The sequence below is a fragment of the Pristis pectinata genome, chromosome 15, assembly GCF_009764475.1.
Source record: "Pristis pectinata isolate sPriPec2 chromosome 15, sPriPec2.1.pri, whole genome shotgun sequence".
NCBI classification, from domain to species: Eukaryota; Metazoa; Chordata; class Chondrichthyes; order Rhinopristiformes; family Pristidae; genus Pristis; species Pristis pectinata.
The window spans coordinates 11,173,995-11,196,517 of NC_067419.1; the positions used below are offsets into that span (position 1 = coordinate 11,173,995).

Consider the following 22,523-nt stretch of genomic DNA (forward strand, 5'->3'; position numbering starts at 1 on the left):
ACCAAGATGCCAGTCTAAGCTAGCCCCATTTGCCTGCGTTTGGCCCATATCCCTCCAAACCTTTCCTATTCAGGTACCTGTTCCAATGGCTATTAAACATTGTAATTGTACCTGCCTCTACCATTTCCTCTGGCAGCTCCTCCACCCTCTGTGTGAAAAACTTGTCCCTCAAAGCCCCTTAAAATCTTTTCCCTCTCACCTTTAACCAATGCCCTCTAGCTTTAGGCTCCTCTACCCTGGGAAAAAAAAAACTATCTACCCTATCTGTGCCTCTCATGATTTTACAATCCTCGATAAAGGTCAACCCTCTGCCTCCTTTGTTCCAGGGAAAATAGTCCCAGCCTATCCAATTTCTCCTTATAATTCAAGACCTCCAGTCCAGGCAATATTCAGGTGAATCTTTTCTGCACCACCTCCAGCTTAATCACAATCTTTCTATAGTGTGACAACCAGAACTGCTCACAGTACTCCGAGTGTGATCTAACCAACATTTCGTACAGCTGTAGCATGATGTCCCAACTCTTGTACTCAATGCCACTGCCAATGAAGGCAAGCATGCCTTACGCCTTCTTCACCACCCTGTTGACCTGTTTCGCCACTGCAGGAAACTAATTACTTGTACCCCCAAGTCTCTTTGTTCAATAACTTTGCCCAGGGCCCCACCACTCACTGTGTATGTCCCACCTTGGTTTTATTTCCCAAAATGCATCACTTTGCACTTGTCCGAGTTAAATTCCATGTCATTCTTCTGTCCACTTTCCCAGCTGATCAATATCCTGTTGTAACCTTAGACAATCTTATTCACTGTCCACTATAACCATCAATTTTGGTGTTATCTGCAAACTTACTTTTCATGCCACTAACATTTTTATCCAGGTCATAATACATATAACAAACAACAGGGCACTGAGTACTGACCCCTGCGGCACACTGGTCATAGGTCTCCAGCCTGAAAAGCAACGCTCCACGACTACCCTCTGCCTTCAACTGCCAAGACAAGTTTATATCCAAATTACTCACTCATCCTGGATCCCATGTATTCTGTTGACAATGTTGTTAAGGTGTATGTACTCACCAGTAAACTACACACTAATGCACAGTTTGGGTTCTGCCAGGACCATTCAGGTCAGGACCTCAATACAGCCTTGATCCAAACACAAACGAAAGAGCTGAATCACAGAGGTAAGGTGCAAGTGTCTGCTCTTAACATTGAGGCAGAATTTGAATGAGTGTGACATCGAAAGGTACCCTGGTAAACAGAGCTCAATGGGCATCAAAGAGAAAACACTTCAATGGCAGGAGTCATAACTCATAAAGGAAGATGACTGTGATTGTGGGAAGTCAATCATCCCAGCTCCAGGATTTCACTGCAGGAGTTTCTTGGGGCAATGTCCATGGCCCAAGTATCACAAGCTGCTTTATCAATGACCTCCTTTCCATCATAAGGTCAGAAGTAACAATGGTTGCTGATAATTGCACAATGTTCAATTTCAGTAGCCCATGCCTGCACACAGCAAGATTTATACAACATTCAGGCATGGGCTGATAAGTGGCAAGTAACATGTGCCACAGAAGTGCCAGGCAATGACCAATTTCATCTAACCACCTACTTTTGACATGCAGTGACATGACCATTGCCAAGCTCCTCGCCATCAAGATCTTGTGGAACATCACCATTGATCAGAAACTCAGTTGGACTAGCCACATAAATAAAGTGGCTACAAGGGCAGGTCAAAGGCAGGGTATCGTGTGACTACTGATTCCTTACATACTGAAGGCCTCTCCATCAGCTACGATGCACAATGCAGGAGCACGATAGAATACTCTGCACTGATCTGATCAAGAAGCTCAACACTATCAAATGACAAAGCAGCCTGCTTGATTGGCACCACCTTAAAATTCATTCCTTCTACTACTTGTGCACAGTAGCTGCAGAATGCAGCATTCACAAACTGCACTGCAGTTACTTTAGCTGGCAATTAAGCATAGATAATGAAGACTGCTCTCACTAGTGGCACATAGATTCCTAAAATGAATGACAAAAGAACTTTTGTGCACTATTAACACCAGTAGAGTGTAGTTTTCCAGTGGAAAGTGGGTTTTGTGCAGAATTCACAATGCTTTCAGTGAGATGCCATTCAACATGAAATAGTGAAATGTTGTGGCGAGATACCGAAATAATTGAAGCAGGGATTAATTCCTTGATGTGCTACAAGCAGTGCAGATAGACCCTTGAAGCAGCATGCAAGGAATATGTTGACTCACCTGAGCTCTTTATGCAATTTATTGTGGTGATGGTTATAAATGGAGGGAAGAGATTCAGTGGTTTTGCAAGCAGGCTCAATAAATCTTGAGCAAGTTCATGAGAATTATGAAACTTTTGATCAGAGACTCCCCATGTTCAGTTTCATGGTAAGATGGTGATGTTGCACAGAAACAACTTCTTTACAACCATCATGGTCCTCCTGTTCCTGCAGGTCCTCTGGCTCTTGTCTCTTTGGGTAAGGTCACCTGCTGTTTTTCTTCAGGCACCGGCTGCTGTTTCCTGTTTTCCAGGTTATGCAAGAGACTACAGTAAGGCCATTGTGCCAGTTGGGTACACACTACAGTGCACCCCGACTGATGAAGACAGCTACATCTTATTTTTAGGAGTCAAATGGCATGCTCCACGATTAAACATGTTGTTCCATGGGTGCTGCTGTGTGGATGCTCAAATGGAGTGGTGTGTGAATGCACAGGTTTGAAAAAGATCTGCAGCAGCAGACAGCTGGAATGATCCAGATGCCAAAAAGTGAAGAGTCCTGATCGTGCCTCCATAGTGAGAGAAGACCAGGCCTAAGAATGAGACGGAAGGTTGTCCCACAGAATGTAGTATATATTTCAGTGATGACTGCATTTTAAAACCTTGACCCTGCGTGCACACATTACCTGGATGTTTCTGAGAAGCAAAGTCCCATGTTTCTGAAACTCTCTATGCACCTTTCATAAGGATCTTCTTTCCCCAAGGTTCCCAACTCTCCCTGTGACGCCTATCTCGAAATTTCCGTCATAAAGAGCTGCCAAGAGTAGACATCTGTGGAATGAGTTGTTCAGCAGTTAAGTGCTGTAACAAGCACTCCCTGCTGGTTTGAGCACAATCTGGAAGGTTCTACTGCAGTTTGCTGTTATGGAGCTGCGTTGTGAGGTGATCTGATGTCACCTAAATGAAGAATGCAGCATAGTGTGCTCTTGCTTTCCTATGGTTCAACAATAATCATTCTCTTGAAAGTCAAAATAAACACAGGTGCTGGAAATCTAAGACAAAAAGAAAATGCTGGAAATATTCAGCAGGTCAGGCTGCATCTGTGGGAAGAGAAACAGAGTCAACACTCCAGGTCAGAGACCCTGCCTCAGAACTGAAAAAGAGACAAAAGAAGCTTGTAAAGCTGCAGGGAGCTTTGGGGAGGGGGATGTCTCTGACAGGGTAAAATCAGGGTGACCAGGGAGATGAGATGTAAACAAAGTTATCTGGCCAATGAATGAATGGGAGCAGTTAGAGGGAGAGACAGAGAAAAGAACCCTGACAAAAGAATGAGGGAGTTGTAAAATGCAGTGCAGGAGGACACACCCAGCAGGTCAGGTTGGGCATCTCCTCCACTCCCAGAAAGAGGAAAAAGAGGGGGAAAAAAAGAGAAAAAAAAACAAACTGAGCTTATATTATAGATGCAGAAAACTGGAACTTAAGGCCCATTCCCTTCACCTTTTGCCAACCATTACATTTAGAAATTATAAAATTGTTATGGTATGCAATGATGCAAGTATATTGTTCATTTCTTTTGTATCAATACATTAAGTAACAATTTTTAAAACACTGAAATGCATGGATAAAAACCAAGAAAGAAAACAAATGGGAGGGCTTAAAGTGTCCAGTGTATGACAAACGACGTCATTAGGTAATCTAAAGTTGGGAAGATGTTAGACACCAACTAATGTGGATTACAACCAGAACCAATTTCACAATTACCACAATTTCACATGAAAATTGTTACTAATAGGATTTATTGCAGGGAAGTAGATTTTGAAGAGCACAGCCCTGAAAAAAATTGCAATGTGATCCAATTTCTAGGCAACTAGAAGCACGTGGTGTCCTCTCTCCAGCCAGACAGATCGTCATTGTTTTTAGCAGTTGATTAGAATATTGCCATGGCAGTAAATATCGATGGATAGGTGCACAAGTACTTTCAGCAGTACTTCGCAGATACAATTCACAAGTCCTTGCTCCTGACAAGTGGTTATAATCTGAGGGACCGAGAGTCAGAATCTTTGCTATTGTCTCTTGCCCACCCTGCATTCCTTGATAACACAAACATTATGTTGCATCACCCAAGTTTAGGTTTCCAATTATTGCAAGGCAGCTTTTGATTAACTTTTCAAGTTGTACACGACACACATTGTCAAAAAGAAAACAGCATCATTTATAAAGTCAGTGGTTCAAAAGTTGAAAACACTTTCTACATTTTGAAGGGAAAGCAAAACACTGTGACACACCAGACTTACCCCAGTTCCATCTCCAACCCAAGCTAATGTTACAGAGGAACCATCATCATCCTCAAATGTGTTCTGTAAAAAGAAAAAGCAAAATTTATAAAAGCTACTTGATTATTTTGTAATAAAATGTCAATTTCTGCCATGAATACCAAGAATTCAGAACATTAAGTATTTTCATTTCAAAGATTTTAATGTATTACAGTAACGAGAAAGGTTCACTTATTTATACAGCACAATTGTAGCATGTGAATAACAATTTGAAACACGTTGGGTTTTTAAGAAAGCCCAATTCTGCCAAATATTATATTCAGAAATCACAATATTGTTATGGTTTGAAATGTTGCAAAGTATACTGCTCATTTCATTTGCACCAATACATTAGCTAAAAAACCTGGCAATATTTAAAATACAAATTAAATGTTTTGTATATATATAGAAAAACCACAGAAAAAAAACTACTGCAATAAAATTTATGTAAACAAGCACTGAAATGAATTGTTCATTTACTTAAACTCTACTCCTAATTTCTCTATCTCCATTATTACTTAACAACAAACAATCTGCTGGAGGAACTCAGCAGGTCGAGAGGCATCTGTGGGTGGAAAGGAATCGTCGACATTTTGGGTCAAAATCCTATCAGGACTAAGAATGGAGAGGGGAAACAGCTGGCTGAGACAGGGGCTAGAGGTGATTGGTGAATCGAGGAGGGGTGAAGAATGACTTGAATGATCAAACCAATGGAAAATGATCAAATAATATTCATTGTAATTAGCTCTGAAGCCTAGAGAAAAACAAGTTTATGATAAAGCAACATTGGCAGAGCACTTTCATGTTAAAATGAGGACAGTGGGAACACGTTAAATTTAAAAATGTTAGAAAACTTATAATTCAGTACCATCAGGGGAATTGATACCTCATGCCACATTTCTCAGTGGTTCATGTTAACACATATTGCTAATACAAGCATCACGTTATTTTACTTACAGAGGATATGAACTCTCTTTTTTAATTCTTTGTCCTCAATGATTACAGTTGTTTATTGAAGCATTAGTGAGAATTCCCCAGGGCAGACTACATTTTGTATAAAAGTTTAACCAAAAAAAAGGCTCATTAATGAATAGAATTGGAGAGCAAAAGGATTCAGGAATATAGATACATAAATCATTAAAAGTTCTATTGTGAGGCAGGAAAGCAATTTTAAAATGCCTATAAAAGTATACAGTATATTTCTGGGTATAAAATTGAACAATTGTTGTGTTCTTTCCCCATAACATACAATATTTTCACTTTCAAATATTTATTTTTTTTCTTTTAAATCTGTTTCCACTACCCTGTCTTCAGTGCATTCCAAATGCTAACCACTTAATGCTTGATGATGTTTCCCTCATATCATCTGTGGCTAATCCACCAATCATCTTAAATTTGTGTCTTAATATCATCCTTTAATCATTGGAAACAGTTTCCTCTTATTCAGTTTATCAAAGCATTCATGATTTTAAACAACACTGTCAATTTTTTTAAGCTTGCTTTGCACTAAGAAGACCAAGTACAGTTTCTAATCATAGTCCCTCATCTGTTAAATTTTTCTTCTTACCCTCTCTAAAGTCCTCATGTCCTTGTTAATTTGCAACGCCCAGAATTGGACATGGTAGTTCAGTTGGAGTTTAAAATATGTGTTGTATTGGTTTAGCGTAGCTTTATGGTTCTTGTTCTTTATAAATAGAGGCATAAAGCCCAGGATCATAAACTTCATTCTGTGGCGACTCACCGTCTAGTCGGGCGAACCGGCTCGGCAGTCGGGTCGCGCGGCGTCGGAGCGACGAGGCCCAAGATGGCGGCGGGCCTCGTCTTTCCGAGCGACGGGGAGAACCCGCGCGCGGGAAAGTCCTGATGATGTAGGACTTACGTCATTGCCGGTTTTTTTGGGCGGGAGTTTTTCTCCCTTAAAGGGCCCGCACAAGGCGGGAAAATAAACCAGTTCTGTTTGGCAATCCTCCGAGTAGAGTCTTGTTTTATTCCGCGGTAGCAACCACTACATTGGTGACCCCGACGGTCCAAACGGCTTTTGGACCCGCGAAATGGACGACAGCGCAGCAGCCAACGCAGTGGCCCTCAAGCTGCCCACCTTTTGGACACTTCAGCCCAGCGTCTGGTTTGACCAGGCTGAAGCGCAATTCCACCTTCGGCAGATCGCCTCCGACTCCACGAAGTACTACCATGTGGTTAGCTCTCTGGACCAGGAGACAGCCGCCCAGGTTGGAGACTTCATCCAGTCGCCTCCGGAGGAAGATAAGTACCCGGCTTTCAAAGATCTTTTGATCCGGACCTTCGGCCTCTCCCGTCGTGAGCGCGCCGCCCGCCTGCTTCATCTGGATGGCCTGGGGGACAGATCCCCATCCGCCCTAATGAATGAGATGCTGGCATTGGCCGAGGGACACAAGCCATGCCTGATGTTCGAACAGGCCTTCCTTGAACAGCTCCCCGATGACATCCACTTGTTGTTAGCTGATGCCGACTTCAGCAACCCCCGTGAGGTGGCCGCCCGGGCAGATGTCCTGTGGAGGGCCAAGCGCGAGAGCGGTTCGTCCGTCAGTCAAATCACCAGGCCGCGAGCCCAACGCCTGCCTCGCCCGGCCCCAGCAACCGAGCAGCCACGCCCCAGGAACGCAGACGACGACACGGGTGACCAGCTGTGCTTCTACCATCAGAGGTGGGGTGCGGAGGCCCGTCGATGCCGCCCACCCTGCAAGTTTCAGGGAAACGCCAGGGCCAGCCGCCGCTGATGGCTACGGCGGCTGGCCGCCGACAGAGCCTCCTCTTCGTTCAGGACAAGAAATCTGGACGGCATTTCCTCGTTGATACTGGAGCGGAGGTCAGTATTTTGCCCCCGACAGGCCGCGACACTCGTGACAGGCCACCAGGTCCTCTACTCAATGCCGCCAACGGTACAACGATACGGTCTTTCGGCACCCGTACGCTTCAATTACACTTTGGCGGCAGCCGTTTTACCTGGACCTTTATCCTTGCCACCGTCGCCCGACCACTCCTAGGCGCAGATTTCCTTCGGGCCCACAACCTGTTAGTCGACCTGCGAAGGAAGCGGTTAGTCCACTCTAGCACTCTCCGGACCTATCCCCTGGGAGAAATCAGCCCACCAGCCCTGCGCCTGGACTCCATTACCCTTTCTGGCGACGATTTCGCCAAGCTCCTAGCCGAATTCCGATCGATTTTGGCACCTTCGTTTACAAATTCTCGGCCCACACATGGGGTACGACACCACATCATTACCACAGGGCCACCCCTTCATGCCCGAGCACGACGATTACCTCCAGACAAGCTCCGCCTGGCAAAGGAAGAGTTCCATCACATGGAGGAGCTGGGGATTGTTCGCAGGTCAGACAGCCCCTGGGCCTCCCCCCTGCACATGGTCCCCAAAGCCACCGGAGGGTGGAGGCCCTGCGGCGACTACCGCAGGCTGAATGACGCCACCACCCCGAACCGCTATCCCATCCCTCACATCCAGGACTTCGCAGCGAACTTACACGGGGCCCGCATCTTTTCCAAAGTGGACCTCGTTAGGGGATACCACCAAATCCCGGTCCATCCGGATGACGTCCCCAAAACTGCGATTATCACCCCATTCGGCCTGTTCGAATTCCTTCGGATGCCGTTCGGCCTTAAGAACGCCGCGCAGACCTTCCAGCGGCTGATGGACGCGGTAGGCCGAGACCTGGACTTCGTGTTCATTTACTTGGACGACATACTGATCGCCAGCCGTAACCGCCAGGAACACCTTTCCCACCTCCGCCAGCTGTATTCCCGCCTCCGCGATTTCGGCCTCACGATTAACCCGTCCAAGTGCCAATTCGGACTTGACTCTATCGATTTCCTCGGCCACAAAATCACCAGCGACGGGGCAACACCCCTACCCGCCAAGGTGGATGCTATCCGCCATTTTGCCCGCCCCGACACAGTCAAAGGCCTACAGGAATTCCTTGGGATGGTCAACTTTTACCATCGTTTCATCCCTGCAGCAGCCCGTATCATGCGCCCTCTGTTCTCGCTGCTGGCTGGTAAGGGCAAGGACATCACCTGGACTGACGAGGCTGCGGCTGCTTTCGTCAAGGCCAAAGACGCCCTGGCAGACGCCACGATGCTGGTACACCCTAGGACTGACGTCCCGACTGCCCTCACGGTAGACGCGTCCAACACCGCGGTGGGTGGGGTACTGGAACAGCTACTCGAAGGCTGCTGGCAACCCTTGGCATTTTTCAGCAAACACCTTAGACCGCCCGAACTGAAGTACAGCGCTTTTGATCGGGAACTTCTAGCGCTGTATCTGGCGGTCCGGCATTTCCGATACTTTCTAGAAGGCAGGCCTTTCACCGCTTTCACCGATCATAAGCCTCTGTCCTTTGCCTTCTCCAAAGTCTCCGATCCCTGGTCAGCTCGTCAGCAGAGACATTTATCCTACATTTCCGAGTTCACAACTGACATCCAACATGTCTCCGGAAAGGATAATGTCGTTGCTGATGCACTTTCCAGACCAACCATCCACAACCTATCCTTGGGTGTCGACTACACGGCCCTGGCTGACGCACAGCAAGCCGACGACGAACTGCCCAGCTACAGAACCGCAGTCTCGGGTCTGCAGCTCCGAGATTTCTTGGTTGGTCCAGGTCAGCGGACCCTACTTTGCGACGTTGCGACTGGTCAGCCCCGCCCTATTGTCCCTGCAGCCTGGCGGAGACGCGTTTTTGACTCGGTACATGGGTTGGCGCACCCATCCATCAGATCTACTGTCCGACTGGTCGCCAGCAAGTTTGTCTGGCATGGCCTGCGCAAACAGGTCAGTGAGTGGGCCAGGACTTGTCTGCACTGCCAGACGTCAAAAATCCAGCGACACACCAAGGTCCCACCACAGCAGTTCGAGCCTACCCGTAGGAGGTTCGACCACATACACGTCGACCTCGTGGGCCCTCTGCCGGTTTCAAGAGGAGCCCGGTACCTCCTTACCATCGTGGACCGGTTCACGAAGTGGCCTGAGGCAACCCCCCTGACTGACATCACAACTGATTCCTGCGCCCGAGCGCTGCTCACAACTTGGGTCTCACGTTTTGGCGTTCCGGCCCACATCACTTCAGACAGAGGCACCCAATTCACTTCCAGTCTCTGGGCTGCATTAGCGAACCTGCTAGGGACGCAGCTGCACACCACCACGGCCTACCATCCTCTATCAAACGGGTTGGTGGAACGTTTTCACCGCCATCTAAAATCGGCCTTGATGGCCCGCCTGAAGGGTCCTAACTGGGTTGACGAGCTGCCTTGGGTCCTGCTCGGCATACGCACTGCCCCCAAAGAAGACCTCCGCACTTCGTCAGCTGAGCTTGTATACGGGGCGCCACTAGTTGTCCCCGGGGATTTCATACCTGCCCTTCAGGACCAAGGGGAACAACCCCCAGCAGTTCTACAAAGACTGCGCGAGAAGCTCGGCGCCTTGGCCCCGATTCCCACCTCATGGCACGGTCAAGCCCCATCCTGCCAGCCCAAGGAACTACGGGACTGTAAGTTTGTTTTCGTTCGCAGGGGCACACCTCGGGCGCCATTGCAACGACCATATGAGGGACCGTTCCGAGTCATACGGAATAACAGATCCACTTTTATTTTGGACATTGGAGGCAGGGAACAGGTTTTCACGGCGGACCGCCTCAAACCGGCCCATTTGGATCTGCAACAGCCTGTCGAGGTTGCCACGCCACGACGCAGAGGCCGCCCCCCCTAAGCGGCAGCTGGCACAGCCCACGGACCTTGGGGACTGTCTCGCCGGTTCTGGGGGGGGGTTGTGTGGCGACTCACCGTCTAGTCGGGCGAACCGGCTCGGCAGTCGGGTCGCGCGGCGTCGGAGCAACGAGGCCCAAGATGGCGGCGGGCCTCGTCTTTCCGAGCGACGGGGAGAACCCGCGCGCGGGAAAGTCCTGATGACGTAGGACTTACGTCATTGCCGGTTTTTTTGGGCGGGAGTTTTTCTCCCTTAAAGGGCCCGCACAAGGCGGGAAAATAAACCAGTTCTGTTTGGCAATCCTCCGAGTAGAGTCTTGTTTTATTCCGCGGTAGCAACCGCTACAATTCACTACTTTGTTAACCTGCCCCACCACTTTCAGATATTGGAGTACAAACACTCTAGGTATCTCTCTTCTTAAATCCCCCATAAAATGGTACCATTTACCATGTATTGAGTCTTCCCTTTCTAATACAGAAATAATCACCTCGCGCTTTTCTGCAATGAATATTATCCGCCCAAAGTTCATCCATTGTTCTAGCCCATTGAAGCATTGAAGATTATTTCTACCTTCCTCATTGTTTACTACATTTCCCAAATTTTGCATCAATGAATTTATATAAAACTCTGGTCAGGCCATTGTTGTTGGAGGATGCACATTTCCAGTCTCCATGCTGCAAAAACAATATCACTAAGAAAGTCCAATAAATATTTATATGGACAGTCCAGAATTGAAATATGACAGATACAGGAAAGATGCAGCAGCTTGGCTATAAAAGTTAGCACAGGAGAGACCTGATAGAGTTTTTTAAAATTATTAAGAAGTTGGATACAATAGATTTGGAATATTTCCATATCTACTCTGATGTATAAAAGTCTGAAATTATGGATCATGGATAAAAGGCAGCTACTAACAGATTCAATAAGGAAATGAAGAGGAATTTATTTATTTGAAATGTGCTTTGTTTGTGGAACTTGCTTCACAGGAAGTGTCTGAGACAAATAATTCAAATACTTTCTAAAGGAGAGCAGAAGAGCAAGTAAGGAAAATAGAATTAAAAGGCATATTGAAAGGTTGAGATGAGTCAGATGAAACTGGAGGAGCTTCATGGAACTTAAAGACAGACCAGTTCGACTGGATGGTCTGTGTCAGGGAGTAGCAGCCATAGTCAGAGAATATAAAAGTGTGAGTAAAGCAAACAAAAATCAGCCATCAACTTATTTTCCAAACTTTCAAGCCAAGATGTTTTGCACCATTGTGACACAGATAAAGGGGTGTCCAACCATAGGATTTTACCACTTATCACTTCAAACTTGGTCATATTTGTTGTCATTCAAAACTTGGGGTGTTTGTGTATCTGAAGCGCCATCCCTCACAAAACTGTGGAAAAAGCAAGATGTTTTGGGTGTCTGGGATTCGTTCTCAGAAGCTTTCAGAATAATCTGAACTACTTTGTCCCAACAAAGGTATTTGAGTTGGTCCCAACAATTAACATGTGCTCCCATTGTAAATTCCATGGAAACATTTGTGCACACCCAAAATTTTTAAGTAAACTATGCAATTATAATTATTAAGGTTGTATTTAATCAGCTGCTATTATAGAACCATAGAACAATACAGCACAATACAGGCCCTTCGGCCCACCATGTTGTGCCGCCCTTCAAACCACACCTAAGACTATCTAACCCCTTCCCCCCACATATCCCTCTATCTTAAATTCCTCCATATGCTTATCTAACAATCTCTTGAACTTGTCCAATGTATCAGCCTCCACCACCACCCCAGGCAGCACATTATCTTTGTACAAAAGCTCGATGTACTTTGAGTTCAGAGAGGTTCTTCCATCAGGAACCCCTGCTCGTACTGAATAAAGACCTGTTACATCAACAGCTCTGGTCTCTGTGCGGCTCAGATGAAGTCATAACCCCCTGCATGTTTTATGCGATTTGATGTACATTCAAAGCATTAGGAAGATATGCAAACTAATGACCTCTCAAGGATTCCAGGAATATGTAACTAATATAAAAAATGGTAAATGCCTTGAACACACTGCCAGTGGAGGTGGTGAAATCAGATATGATAGCAAAGTTTAAAAGGCATTTAGACACACACGAACAGGCAGGGAATGGAGGGTTACAGACCACGTGCAGGCAGATGGGAATAGTTAGATTGACATCCTGGTCAGCACAGACATAGTGGGTCAAAGAGCCTGCCTGTTCCTGTGCTGTACTGTTATATTGAACCTACATGGGATTGGGGTAATGTACTGACATGGATAGAGAAGTGGTTGGAAGACAGGAAACGAAGAGTTACAATACATGGCAGGCAGTGATTAGTGGGCTACCACCAGATACAGTGCTTGGACCCCAACAATTCACAATATCTATGAAGAAGTTATACAGGGGAAATAAAGGTGGATGACACAAAGCTGGATGGGAATGTAAGGTGTGAATAGCTTGCAGAGATACTCCTATGTGATTTGGACAGGTTGAGTAAGTGGGTAAATGCAAGGCAGATGCAATATAATACCACTTAGGTAGCAATAACAGGAAGGCAAATTATTATTTGAATGGTGATAGATCAGGAAAGGAGGATGTGAAATGAGACTAGGGTGTCTTTGTGCACCATTTGATGAAAGTAAGCATGCAAGTGCAGCAGTCAGTTAAGAAAGCAAATGATAGCTTGGTCTTCATAGCAAGAGGATCTGAGAACAGGAGCAGGGATGTACAGCGCCTTGGTGAGACCACACCTTGAGTATTGTGTACAGTTTTGTCTCTATCTGAAGAAAGATGTTCTTGCTGTGGAGAGAGTGTAGCAAAGGCTGATCAGACAAATTCCAGGTATGGCAGGACTGAAACATGGAGAGATTGAGATAATTGGGCTTATATTCATTAACATTTAGAAGAAAATTGAAAATTATTAAATCCTGATGGTACTAGATGCATGTAAGATATTCCAAGTGGTAGGGAAGTCCAGAACCATGGTTCACAGCCTGAGGATGTGGGGTAAGCTATTTAGGACTGGGATGAAGCAAAATTTATTTTCACAAAGAATTGGGAGCCTATGGAATTCTCCACCACAGAAGGCAGTTGAGGCAAAATCCTTAAATATATTCAAGAATGAGTTCAATATAGATCCTGTATCTAAAGAGATACGGGGAGAAAATAGGAATGGGGTACTGAATTTGGAAGATCAGCCCTGCTCATATTGAATGGCGAAGTAGCCTCAAAGGCTGAATGACTTACTTCTACTCCCTTTTCTATGACTAACTCAAAGCATTGGAATGCCTCCTCTACACTATTATTCTATGATTCTTATGATAGGCCAGAAAAATTCCGAATTCCTATCACTGGTTCCCAGTGGCTAACAAATTTGTTATTTCATGATAAATCATTATCATTGAAAAATCAATAAGCCCAGAATGAATAACCCAAAATAGGAATTAAACCAGAATTTGTCCTTGTTCCTTTTTTATCTGTTGCCCTCTAACCTCTCTTCATTTGGAAGCTGTACCTAGCCTTGAGTTCTGGTAAGCACATTTACAGGAGATTAACTGTGAATTAATCACCTCTGGTCCAAATGAAGAAAGCTGGAAAACAAAATACTCATTTTCAGACTGGTAAAGATAACAATAAAGCTAATGGAAGTACTCCATCACAGATGCTGAAAGAAAAAGCAGCATGCTTGGTGGTTTTATACAATATACTTTACTTCAATTTATTGGAATACACAGGGAATGAAGCTACCACTGCAGGTCCATTGAAAGGAACAACAAGCTTTAATAGAAAATCATCTCTAAGCTAAGAAATTAAGTCATAACAATTGTCTACTTTGTCATTGAAGGACATGAAGACTTTGTGGTCAAAAGACTTAAAATCAGATTACTCTGAATGTGTCAAGTAAACAACTTTTACAGTTTCAAAGTCATACGAGTTAAAATTGGTCAAGGCTGCAATCTGTTGCTAATAAGGGAGAATAGTTATCTAACCAGTGCTCTAGTGGGAAAACAGTAAGCTGGGTTTCTGGAAAGAGAGTGCCCAATGGGTTACAAGACCTTCAGCATGAAAAGTCATTAGTGAATACATTTCCATGAAAGTCAATACCTGATACTGGCAACACCAATAATCACAACAATATTAGAAGCACAACATTTTCGTAATTGATGTCCTTCCAAAACTATTTATTATATTGATTCAGAGGTGGTTGGTAAGGTTGGAAATTATGGGCAGGCACGGAAGCAGTTAGCGTAACACTATTACAGCGCCAGTGACCCGGGTTCAATTCCGGCCACCGTCTATAAGGAGCTTGTACGTTCTCCCCATGAGTGCGTGGGTTTCCTCCGGGTGCTCCAGTTTCCTCCCTCATTCCAGAGACATATGGTTAGGAAGTTGTGGGCATGCTATGTTGGCGCCGAAAGCATGGTGACACTTGTGGGCTGCCCCCAGAACACTCTACGCAAAAGATGAATTTCACTGTGTGTTTCAATGTACATGTGACTAATAAAGATATCTTATCTTAAATTATCATGCTACATTACGCTTGGTTTTTATCTGCTCTATTGTATTCATGGCCTCCAAAATATAAAACAGAGTTTTGAAGAGAGTTACTAAAATAAAGGCAGTTATGAAGAGATGAGGTGAACCTTTTAGAGGCAGAGAGGGTGGGGTGAGGTGGGGTTCTTCATGCAGCAACAGAAGTTAAACAGGGTGAGCTGCTTTGCTAGGACAAACAGGGACAAATTCTGTGGCTTGGCAACTAAATAACTAAAGCAAAGAAATTGAAGTGTTATGTACTGTATGCTGGTGAGATATGCAAAGCAGAACACTCCAGCAAGCAACATTAGCTAGTTTTCTTATCTATGTAAACACATCATGCTCTGTTAGGGGTTACACTATTTCAGGATGTAGGAAGTGAGTAGGCCATATAGTTCAAAGAACCTGCTCTACCATTCAGTAAGATCATAGCTGATCTGATCTTGGCCTCAGTTCCACTTTCTTATCTATTTATATATATTTTTAGATGTTTCTTATTTTTTCAAAATAATTATTTAATATTTAACTATTTAATATTTATTATTTATAAAAATCCCTTTTAGACCAAAATCTGTCAATCATGTTGGGAATGGTAGAGAACGGTAGCGCAGTGGTTAGCGCAACGCTATTACAGCGCCAGCGATCGGGGTTCGATTCCCGTCGCTGTCTGTAAGGAGTTTGTATGTTCTCCCGTGTCTGTGTGGGTTTCCTCCGGGTGCTCCGGTTTCCTCCCACATTCTAAAGACGTATGGGTAGGTTAATTTGGGGGTTTAAAATGGGCAGCACGGACTCGTTGGGCCGGAAGGGCCTGTTACCATACTATAAAAAAAAATTCACAAGCCATTGAGGGAAGCTACCTGTGCTCATCACCAAAGACAGAGAACCCAGTGCTTTTTGATTGGCTCCAGAAAAATACAAACAAAAGTAAACAACACTTTTCCTTATCATCTATAGTTTCTATAAACAAATACATTTGCTATATAAACCTCTGCAAATATGATAGGGAATGATATTTCAGGATTCACTGACTTTTTTTGTACAACTAAAGCCAAGAAATCATGAAATTTTAATTTAATCTTCTTTGCACATTTCATCCTTCATCAAATATCTCTACAAAGTTTCTGGTGTATTTAAGCAAACCTGTTTTTTTAAGCTTCTTTATATTTGTAACTATTATGAATTTATAGAAAAATATAGCCTCCGTGGAAGCACAGTCTTCTCTTATTTATATTAAAATAAACTACTGTAAAGAACAAACAATGGCAGTAACTAGAATACAATAGGAATGGGAATATTCACCGTCATTTTTCTGCTCAGCAAATTTGTATTTGGTTCAATAATTGCACTTGACTCTGCAGATGCAAGACATCTATTAATCTGCATGTGCAAATTTATTTTCCTGAGCATTGCTTCACATTTAAAACCTAAATTATTACTTCCGGGCTTTCAGTAATTTTACAGTAGATGTCACAATTGAAACAAATGGAAAATCTGAATCTGTTCAGTCTTGCCATCAATCAGTTGTACGGATGGATGATTGAAAACTGTTGCTTACATTGATACCTTGTGATTACCTTGGTGCTGTCATTCTGCTTCCCCAACCTTCAGCTATGAATGGTCCATAACCTCCTCCCATTCAAAGAACAAGCCATGATCTTTGATCCTACATAATAAACTTTCCTCCTCACCAATTCCATCACCCACCATGTCCCTTGTGTGCCATGCTGAAACAGAACCAGATCATTTGAAACTGTGGCATTTTGTTCAAAGTTTGAGCTGCATGTCAACCTCATATGATTTCTATTAGAAAACAAATACACTTCCATCTCTGTAATATTGTCCTCCTCTGCCCCTACCTCAGTCCTTCTGATGGTCTGTGCAAGAGATGCCAGCAGGGGGAGCAACTCCTCCCAATAAGCATGAAGCACATTAGTGCAGATAGGTGCATATGCTCTGATGACATCATCGACCAGAAATGTTAACAGCTTCTCTCTCCACAAATGCTGCCTGACCAACTGAGTATTTCCAACATTTTCTGCTTTTATTTCAGATTTACAGCATCTGTAATTTTGGTTCAATGAATTACCTTTATGGTGAGTATGAGATAATTTGGCTAATAAGATTGTAGTTTTACTTTCATTTTAATGGGGCTCATTCCAAAACAATACAATGTATCCATTCAACGAACAAATTTATAATTAACAAGCCTAAGCATAGAGATTGCTAATTTAATGTATTTAAGTGTTTATACCAAAATTAGCTTGGCAGGTCAGGTGTTGTTAGTGGAAACTCATGGAAGTCACTGTAGTCCAAGGTGTCACATGGAGTCATAAAGAGATACAGAATGGAAACAGGCACTTAGACCCACCAAGTCTGCACTGTCTTACCATCAACTACCCATTTACACTAATCCTACATTAATTCCATGTTTTACCCTCCCCACATTCTCACAAACTCCCCTGAGATTCTACCATTCACCTACACAGCTGGGGAAATTGACAGTGGCCAATTAACCTACCGACCTGCATACCTTTGGGATGTAGGAGGAAATCAGATCACCTGGAGAAAAGCTACGTGGTCACAGGAAGAAGGTGCAAACTCCATACAGACAGCTCTAGAGATCAGCATTGAACCCACGTCTCTGGTGCTGTGAGGGAGAAGCTCTGCAATGTATATTACTGCGCCACCCATAAACATCTGCAGCAAGTGTCTTCAGTTTCAGGAACTTGTACTCAAAGTTTCTAAACTGCAGTCTGACATTTGGAGTGGGCAAGGGGAAAATTAGCTGGGCTTTGGTTCCCAGAGGCTGTCACACCATTTAAGTACTTCGTTATTGGCCAGTCAAAAAGGACAGCAATGTCTTACTAAGAATGAGGTAGATATGAGCATCCAGAAGGTGTTTGAGGAACATCAACCCTTGCAATTATTCAATAGGCACAAAATTCTTGCAGTCTATGTGATTAGAGCAGATACTTCAGGAAAAATTGTAAGCTGACCACAGCACCATGGTATGGGGGGCCAAGTTGGGGGAGTGAATAGGAAAGCAGTGATTATAGGGGAAAGTGTAGTTAAGAGAATAGATAATGTTCCGTGCATGCATGAGCACGAGTCCAGAAGGCCCATTGCCAGGATTAAGTCCATCTCTTGGAAAGGAGCTTTAAGTGGGCAGGGGAATATCTCATTATCATGGACTGTGCAGGAACTAATGTCATAGTTAGGGCTAAGGAGGAGGTTCTACCAAATGAATATGAGTAGTTGGAGTCCAAATTAAAGAAGTCTGGATTACTACCTAAGCCACGTGCAAATGGCAATGAGATCAGAGAGTTAAATGCAAGGGTGAAAGATTAGTTTGGAAAAAATGGGTTTTATTTCATGGGGCACCAGGCAATGATGGATTCCCCAGTACTGGGGAAAGGAGGGATGTGCTGCAACAGGATAGGCTTCACTTGAATCGAGCTGGGAACAGTGTCCCACCAAATTGAATAACAAAGTAGTTGGGTAGGGTGGGGACTCAGGCAAGGAGAAATTAATAAAATAGAAATAACTAGCCAATAGTACTGAGTATCAAAGTGGGTAATTATAACCAGAGCGTTAGGAAGATCTGAGCATACAAAGTGTACCACCAATTGGAGTCATATTAGTGAAAAATGGTAAAAAGATAAAATTGAAAATTCTTCATCTAAAATGCACAGAATGTTCACAAGAACACAGACAAATTAATGACACAGACAAATTAATGACATGAGATAAGAAAATTGGAAAAGGAGAACGGGTGCCCTGTTAATAAGGGTTGGGGTAGTGGGAGTAGAGAAAAGGATCTCAAAGCAATTTGGAAAGCAAACAATATGTTCACCAGCAGAAGATCTGAGTACAAGAGTCACAAATGGACACAGAAGAGGAAAGTGGACATATCCTGAATCAGATCAGTTCTCATTTTCCTCATCAGTGGTGGATAATGAACTTCATAAGCATAATGCACATCAAAAGCAGAATGAACATCAGTCAACTCCCAGCAATGATTACTTCAGAAGTGATTTTAATTACATGCCATGGGCCAAACTACATTTCCTTTTCTGAGGCTTCATAATTCTGCAAGAGTTTTTAAAAATCTATAATGAACAAATCACACAAGTCAATCTTTAAAATATATTTCACCAAGGAATAAAGATTTCAGAGAGGGGCACCTAATTGGCCAACTAGGTAGCAAACTGAAATTAGCTTTTCTCAAAGTATAGAAAGGGCAAGTCATGCATTTTAACAATGGTCAATAACAAGCCTCCTTGTAACATAGGTGATATACACACACTTTGTTTCAGATTGGAACACGTTCAAATATTGGATTAATTATTCTAATTACAGAAAGTTCACTTCAAGGTTATTGTGTGGACAAAACTTTTCTCCCAAAAGTATTTTATAATCACAAGACCCAAGTTCTGGCATGTGTTCTCTCCTACAATATCAACTAATAGTGTACTTTCTTTGAAATTAGCACATTATGGATTCGATTTTAAACATGGAATCATTTCTGGTGAGGTGGTTCCATATGTACACACTGCCAAATGTCAAGGGAAACCCAAGCTGATTTCCTGCCATTATAAAAACTCAAGTTTATCAATCATGACCTTGTAAGTGAAATTTCCAAGTACAATAAAATCTAGAGGAGATATCCAAAAGATGTCTTACAGTACTCTGTGGGAGGTTTGATTTTTCCACTACAGTATAAACTAAAGTCCAATTATGCACTTAAAATTTTCTTTTATTGTCACAACTCTTACTGCTTCTTGGCTGCAATAACTATATTTCATGTATGTCATTTTAAATTTACAGGCAAGTCATTTGGATCATTTTTGCTTGAATGGCATGTACTGGTTGGATGAAAATCTACATTCCCATATTTATCCACTGGACTGAAAGGAAGCTGCCCGCACCAGAAACTAAATCCATAAAGAGCTAATTTTGAAGAAAGTACTCGCAGCCGATATAGGAGGAGAGAGCACACACTAACGCTTGAGATTTGGGATTAATCAGTTACTTCTAGCAGGACGGCTTTGTACGCATTCACAATAACCTTGAGGTGAACTAATTTCCACAATTAGAATAATAAATACAGAAGTTGAACATCTTCCAATCTACAAACACTGTCTTACAAAGTGCTTTGAGCCACCTCCAAGGCAAAAAAAAATTTGCTAACAATATAATGGAACTACCAACAATGTTTTCAGTTCCATATAACAAGCATGCAGGAACTTGATTTATATTACACATGTACACAAAGAGTAATCTAACTCTTAACAAAGCAGAATGTATTATTTTTCGGTAGATCCAAATACCAGTTTTAACTAGTGTAAGAAAGGTGTAATAAAGTTATGAGATAAATCTTTTTTTTCCTCATGCCACTCCAGCTTATCCTTTGAGCAGTTAAGCTGTACAAAGAAATAAAGAAACAGGATCTTACAACACAGGAGAAGCCCATTTATGCAATTGTGCCTGTGCGGCTCTTTGGTGTGTGCTCTCAGCCACCATATCACCGCCACTATCGTACTCCCACACTTTGTCCTAAACCCTGGAAATACTTCATCTTCAGGTCCTTGTACAACATTCTCTTAAAGTTAAACATGGAATCAGATTCCATCATCTTTTTGGGTAGATGATTGGACATTTGTTAAACTCTTAATGAAAAGAAATGTCCACATCTCTAGTCTGGATCCTTTGCCCGTGAATTTAAACCCATGCCCTCCAGCTTTTGATCTATTTGCGAGAGGGAATAGCCTCTCTCATTTTTCGCCATAACTTCAATCAAAAACTATCATCACATCAAAAAATTTTAGAAAGGTTTAGGCTTATTTATTCTTGATTCTTCAACATCGACTTTAGGTCGGGACCGCTCAACTAACACTGTCAGAAGCAAGGCCATTTTGGCAACATAAACTCAAGGTACAGTAGTGTTGCTTCTGTGATCCAGCCTGCAGTAGCAGCACATGTAAAAGAACACTCTCTCACAGTTTAAAACATAATCCCCTTCAACTGTTGTGGTCTGGTACACTTTAATGAAATGTCACACATGACAAAAACATGAGACATTTCATTTAAACACATCCCCGACACCATTGTTTTGTAGTTTTTGGGAGGAAGATCCTTGTTTAATATTTACACTGTTTTTTTTATACTTAAATTTCATACTCTAAAGTCCTCAAACTTGTTTTTACTGAACCCAACATCCACTTAACAAGGTTGCACTATGTATACCAACTTGGAACAATTGTCTTCTGTATTCTTATTGTTATTAGGAGATTGTGGGATTGAGCCTCACTCCAGAGGTGTAAGGATATAATCTAGGCCAACACTCCAGTACACTGCCGAGAGAACGCTGCATGGTCAGAGGTGCTGTCTTTCAGATGAAACAAACTAAAGTCTGATCAGTTCTCTCAAATGGATGTATAATCTGGTGTCCTGACCATAACATCACTGGAATAGATTATCTATCCAGTTGTTTATCTCATTGCTGATTGTGATCTTTTTGCTTTGTCCTTTTTGTTTGCCTCAATTTGTACCTTCCTACAATGATTACACTTGAAAAGCATGCAAGTTGCTGTAAAATGAAGTCCAATGGTTGTGAAGTAGATAAATGTAAGTCCTTTCCTACTCATGGTTTAAAAAAAAGACATGCTTTTAGGCTAAATATTACTGAATTTCATGCTTTAACTTCCTGACCAGTGGTTTTGAAGTATTCTAATATGAGCCAACTTCCCAACTCAACCAACGTCACTGTCTGTCTAATCATCAATGCCACTAGAATTAACTCCGTTTTAGGAAAACTGACAATTTGCTGGAGGAACTCAGTGGATCTGATAAGTCCTGATACAGGGTCTTCACCCAAAAACATCGACAATTCCGTGCCCCCACCCCAACCCCACCCCCCAACAAATGCTGCTCGACCCACTGGGTTCCTTCAGCAGATCGTTTGTTGCTCCAGATTCCAGCATCTGCAGTCTCGTGTCTCATTTAGGAAACTTGAGCATATTACTCACTTTCCGCCAGTCCTGACTGAAAACAGAATTCATAATCTGTTCAGTTAACTCTCATATGCAGATTAAGGAGTTTGTTACAAATGTGACCAATACTTCACCTGTTTTGCTAAAATTGCTCCCAACTGCATTCTTCTATTATAATAGTTATGCTCCTTCACAACATAATTTTATTCAAACCATTTGCTACTACACATGATAACATTTTCACAGTCCTTTCCTATATCTAGCAAGCTAAGTGAAGTAGCACTACCAGTCCCCACATATTTGTTATCTTTTCCGACCTCAAACGTCTTCAAGGAAAGTTCAGACTGTAGTACAACAGCAGAAAATGCAATAATATCCTCTGAAAATACGATAACAAAAGAACAAACAACACTCAAATTAATTTATAATTAGAATAATCCAGGAACATAAGAGAAAAGAAGGCATAACAAGTCAATTAAATCATGCCTGATGTGTATGCCAACAGCATTTATCTATCCTAGTGCCATATCTCTTAATATGTTTATCTATTTTTTAAAAATCTAATCAACAAGTTCAAATATAATTGCTTATTGGTCGATTGGATTTGGCCACAGATGATCTAGTGTTTCTGTTTTACAGGATATGGGCGGTTCAGAGGGAAACATACTGATTCTATAAACTGGAAACACTGC

At 42.9% G+C, this 22,523-nt stretch overlaps 1 protein-coding gene across 2 annotated transcripts in view; it reads right to left on the minus strand.

The window, feature by feature from the left end:
• Positions 1–22,523, minus strand: part of LOC127578218 (sortilin-like) — a 106,000-nt gene that overhangs the window by 82,471 nt on the left and 1,006 nt on the right. For both annotated transcript variants that reach the window (XR_007957493.1, XM_052029961.1), the window contains exon 2: positions 4,537–4,599. Coding sequence is in view for 1 of the 2 variants with exons in the window: in XM_052029961.1 (XP_051885921.1) it covers positions 4,537–4,599 (63 nt within the window). In the remaining variant the exon portion in view is untranslated. The remainder of the gene's footprint in view (positions 1–4,536; positions 4,600–22,523) is intronic.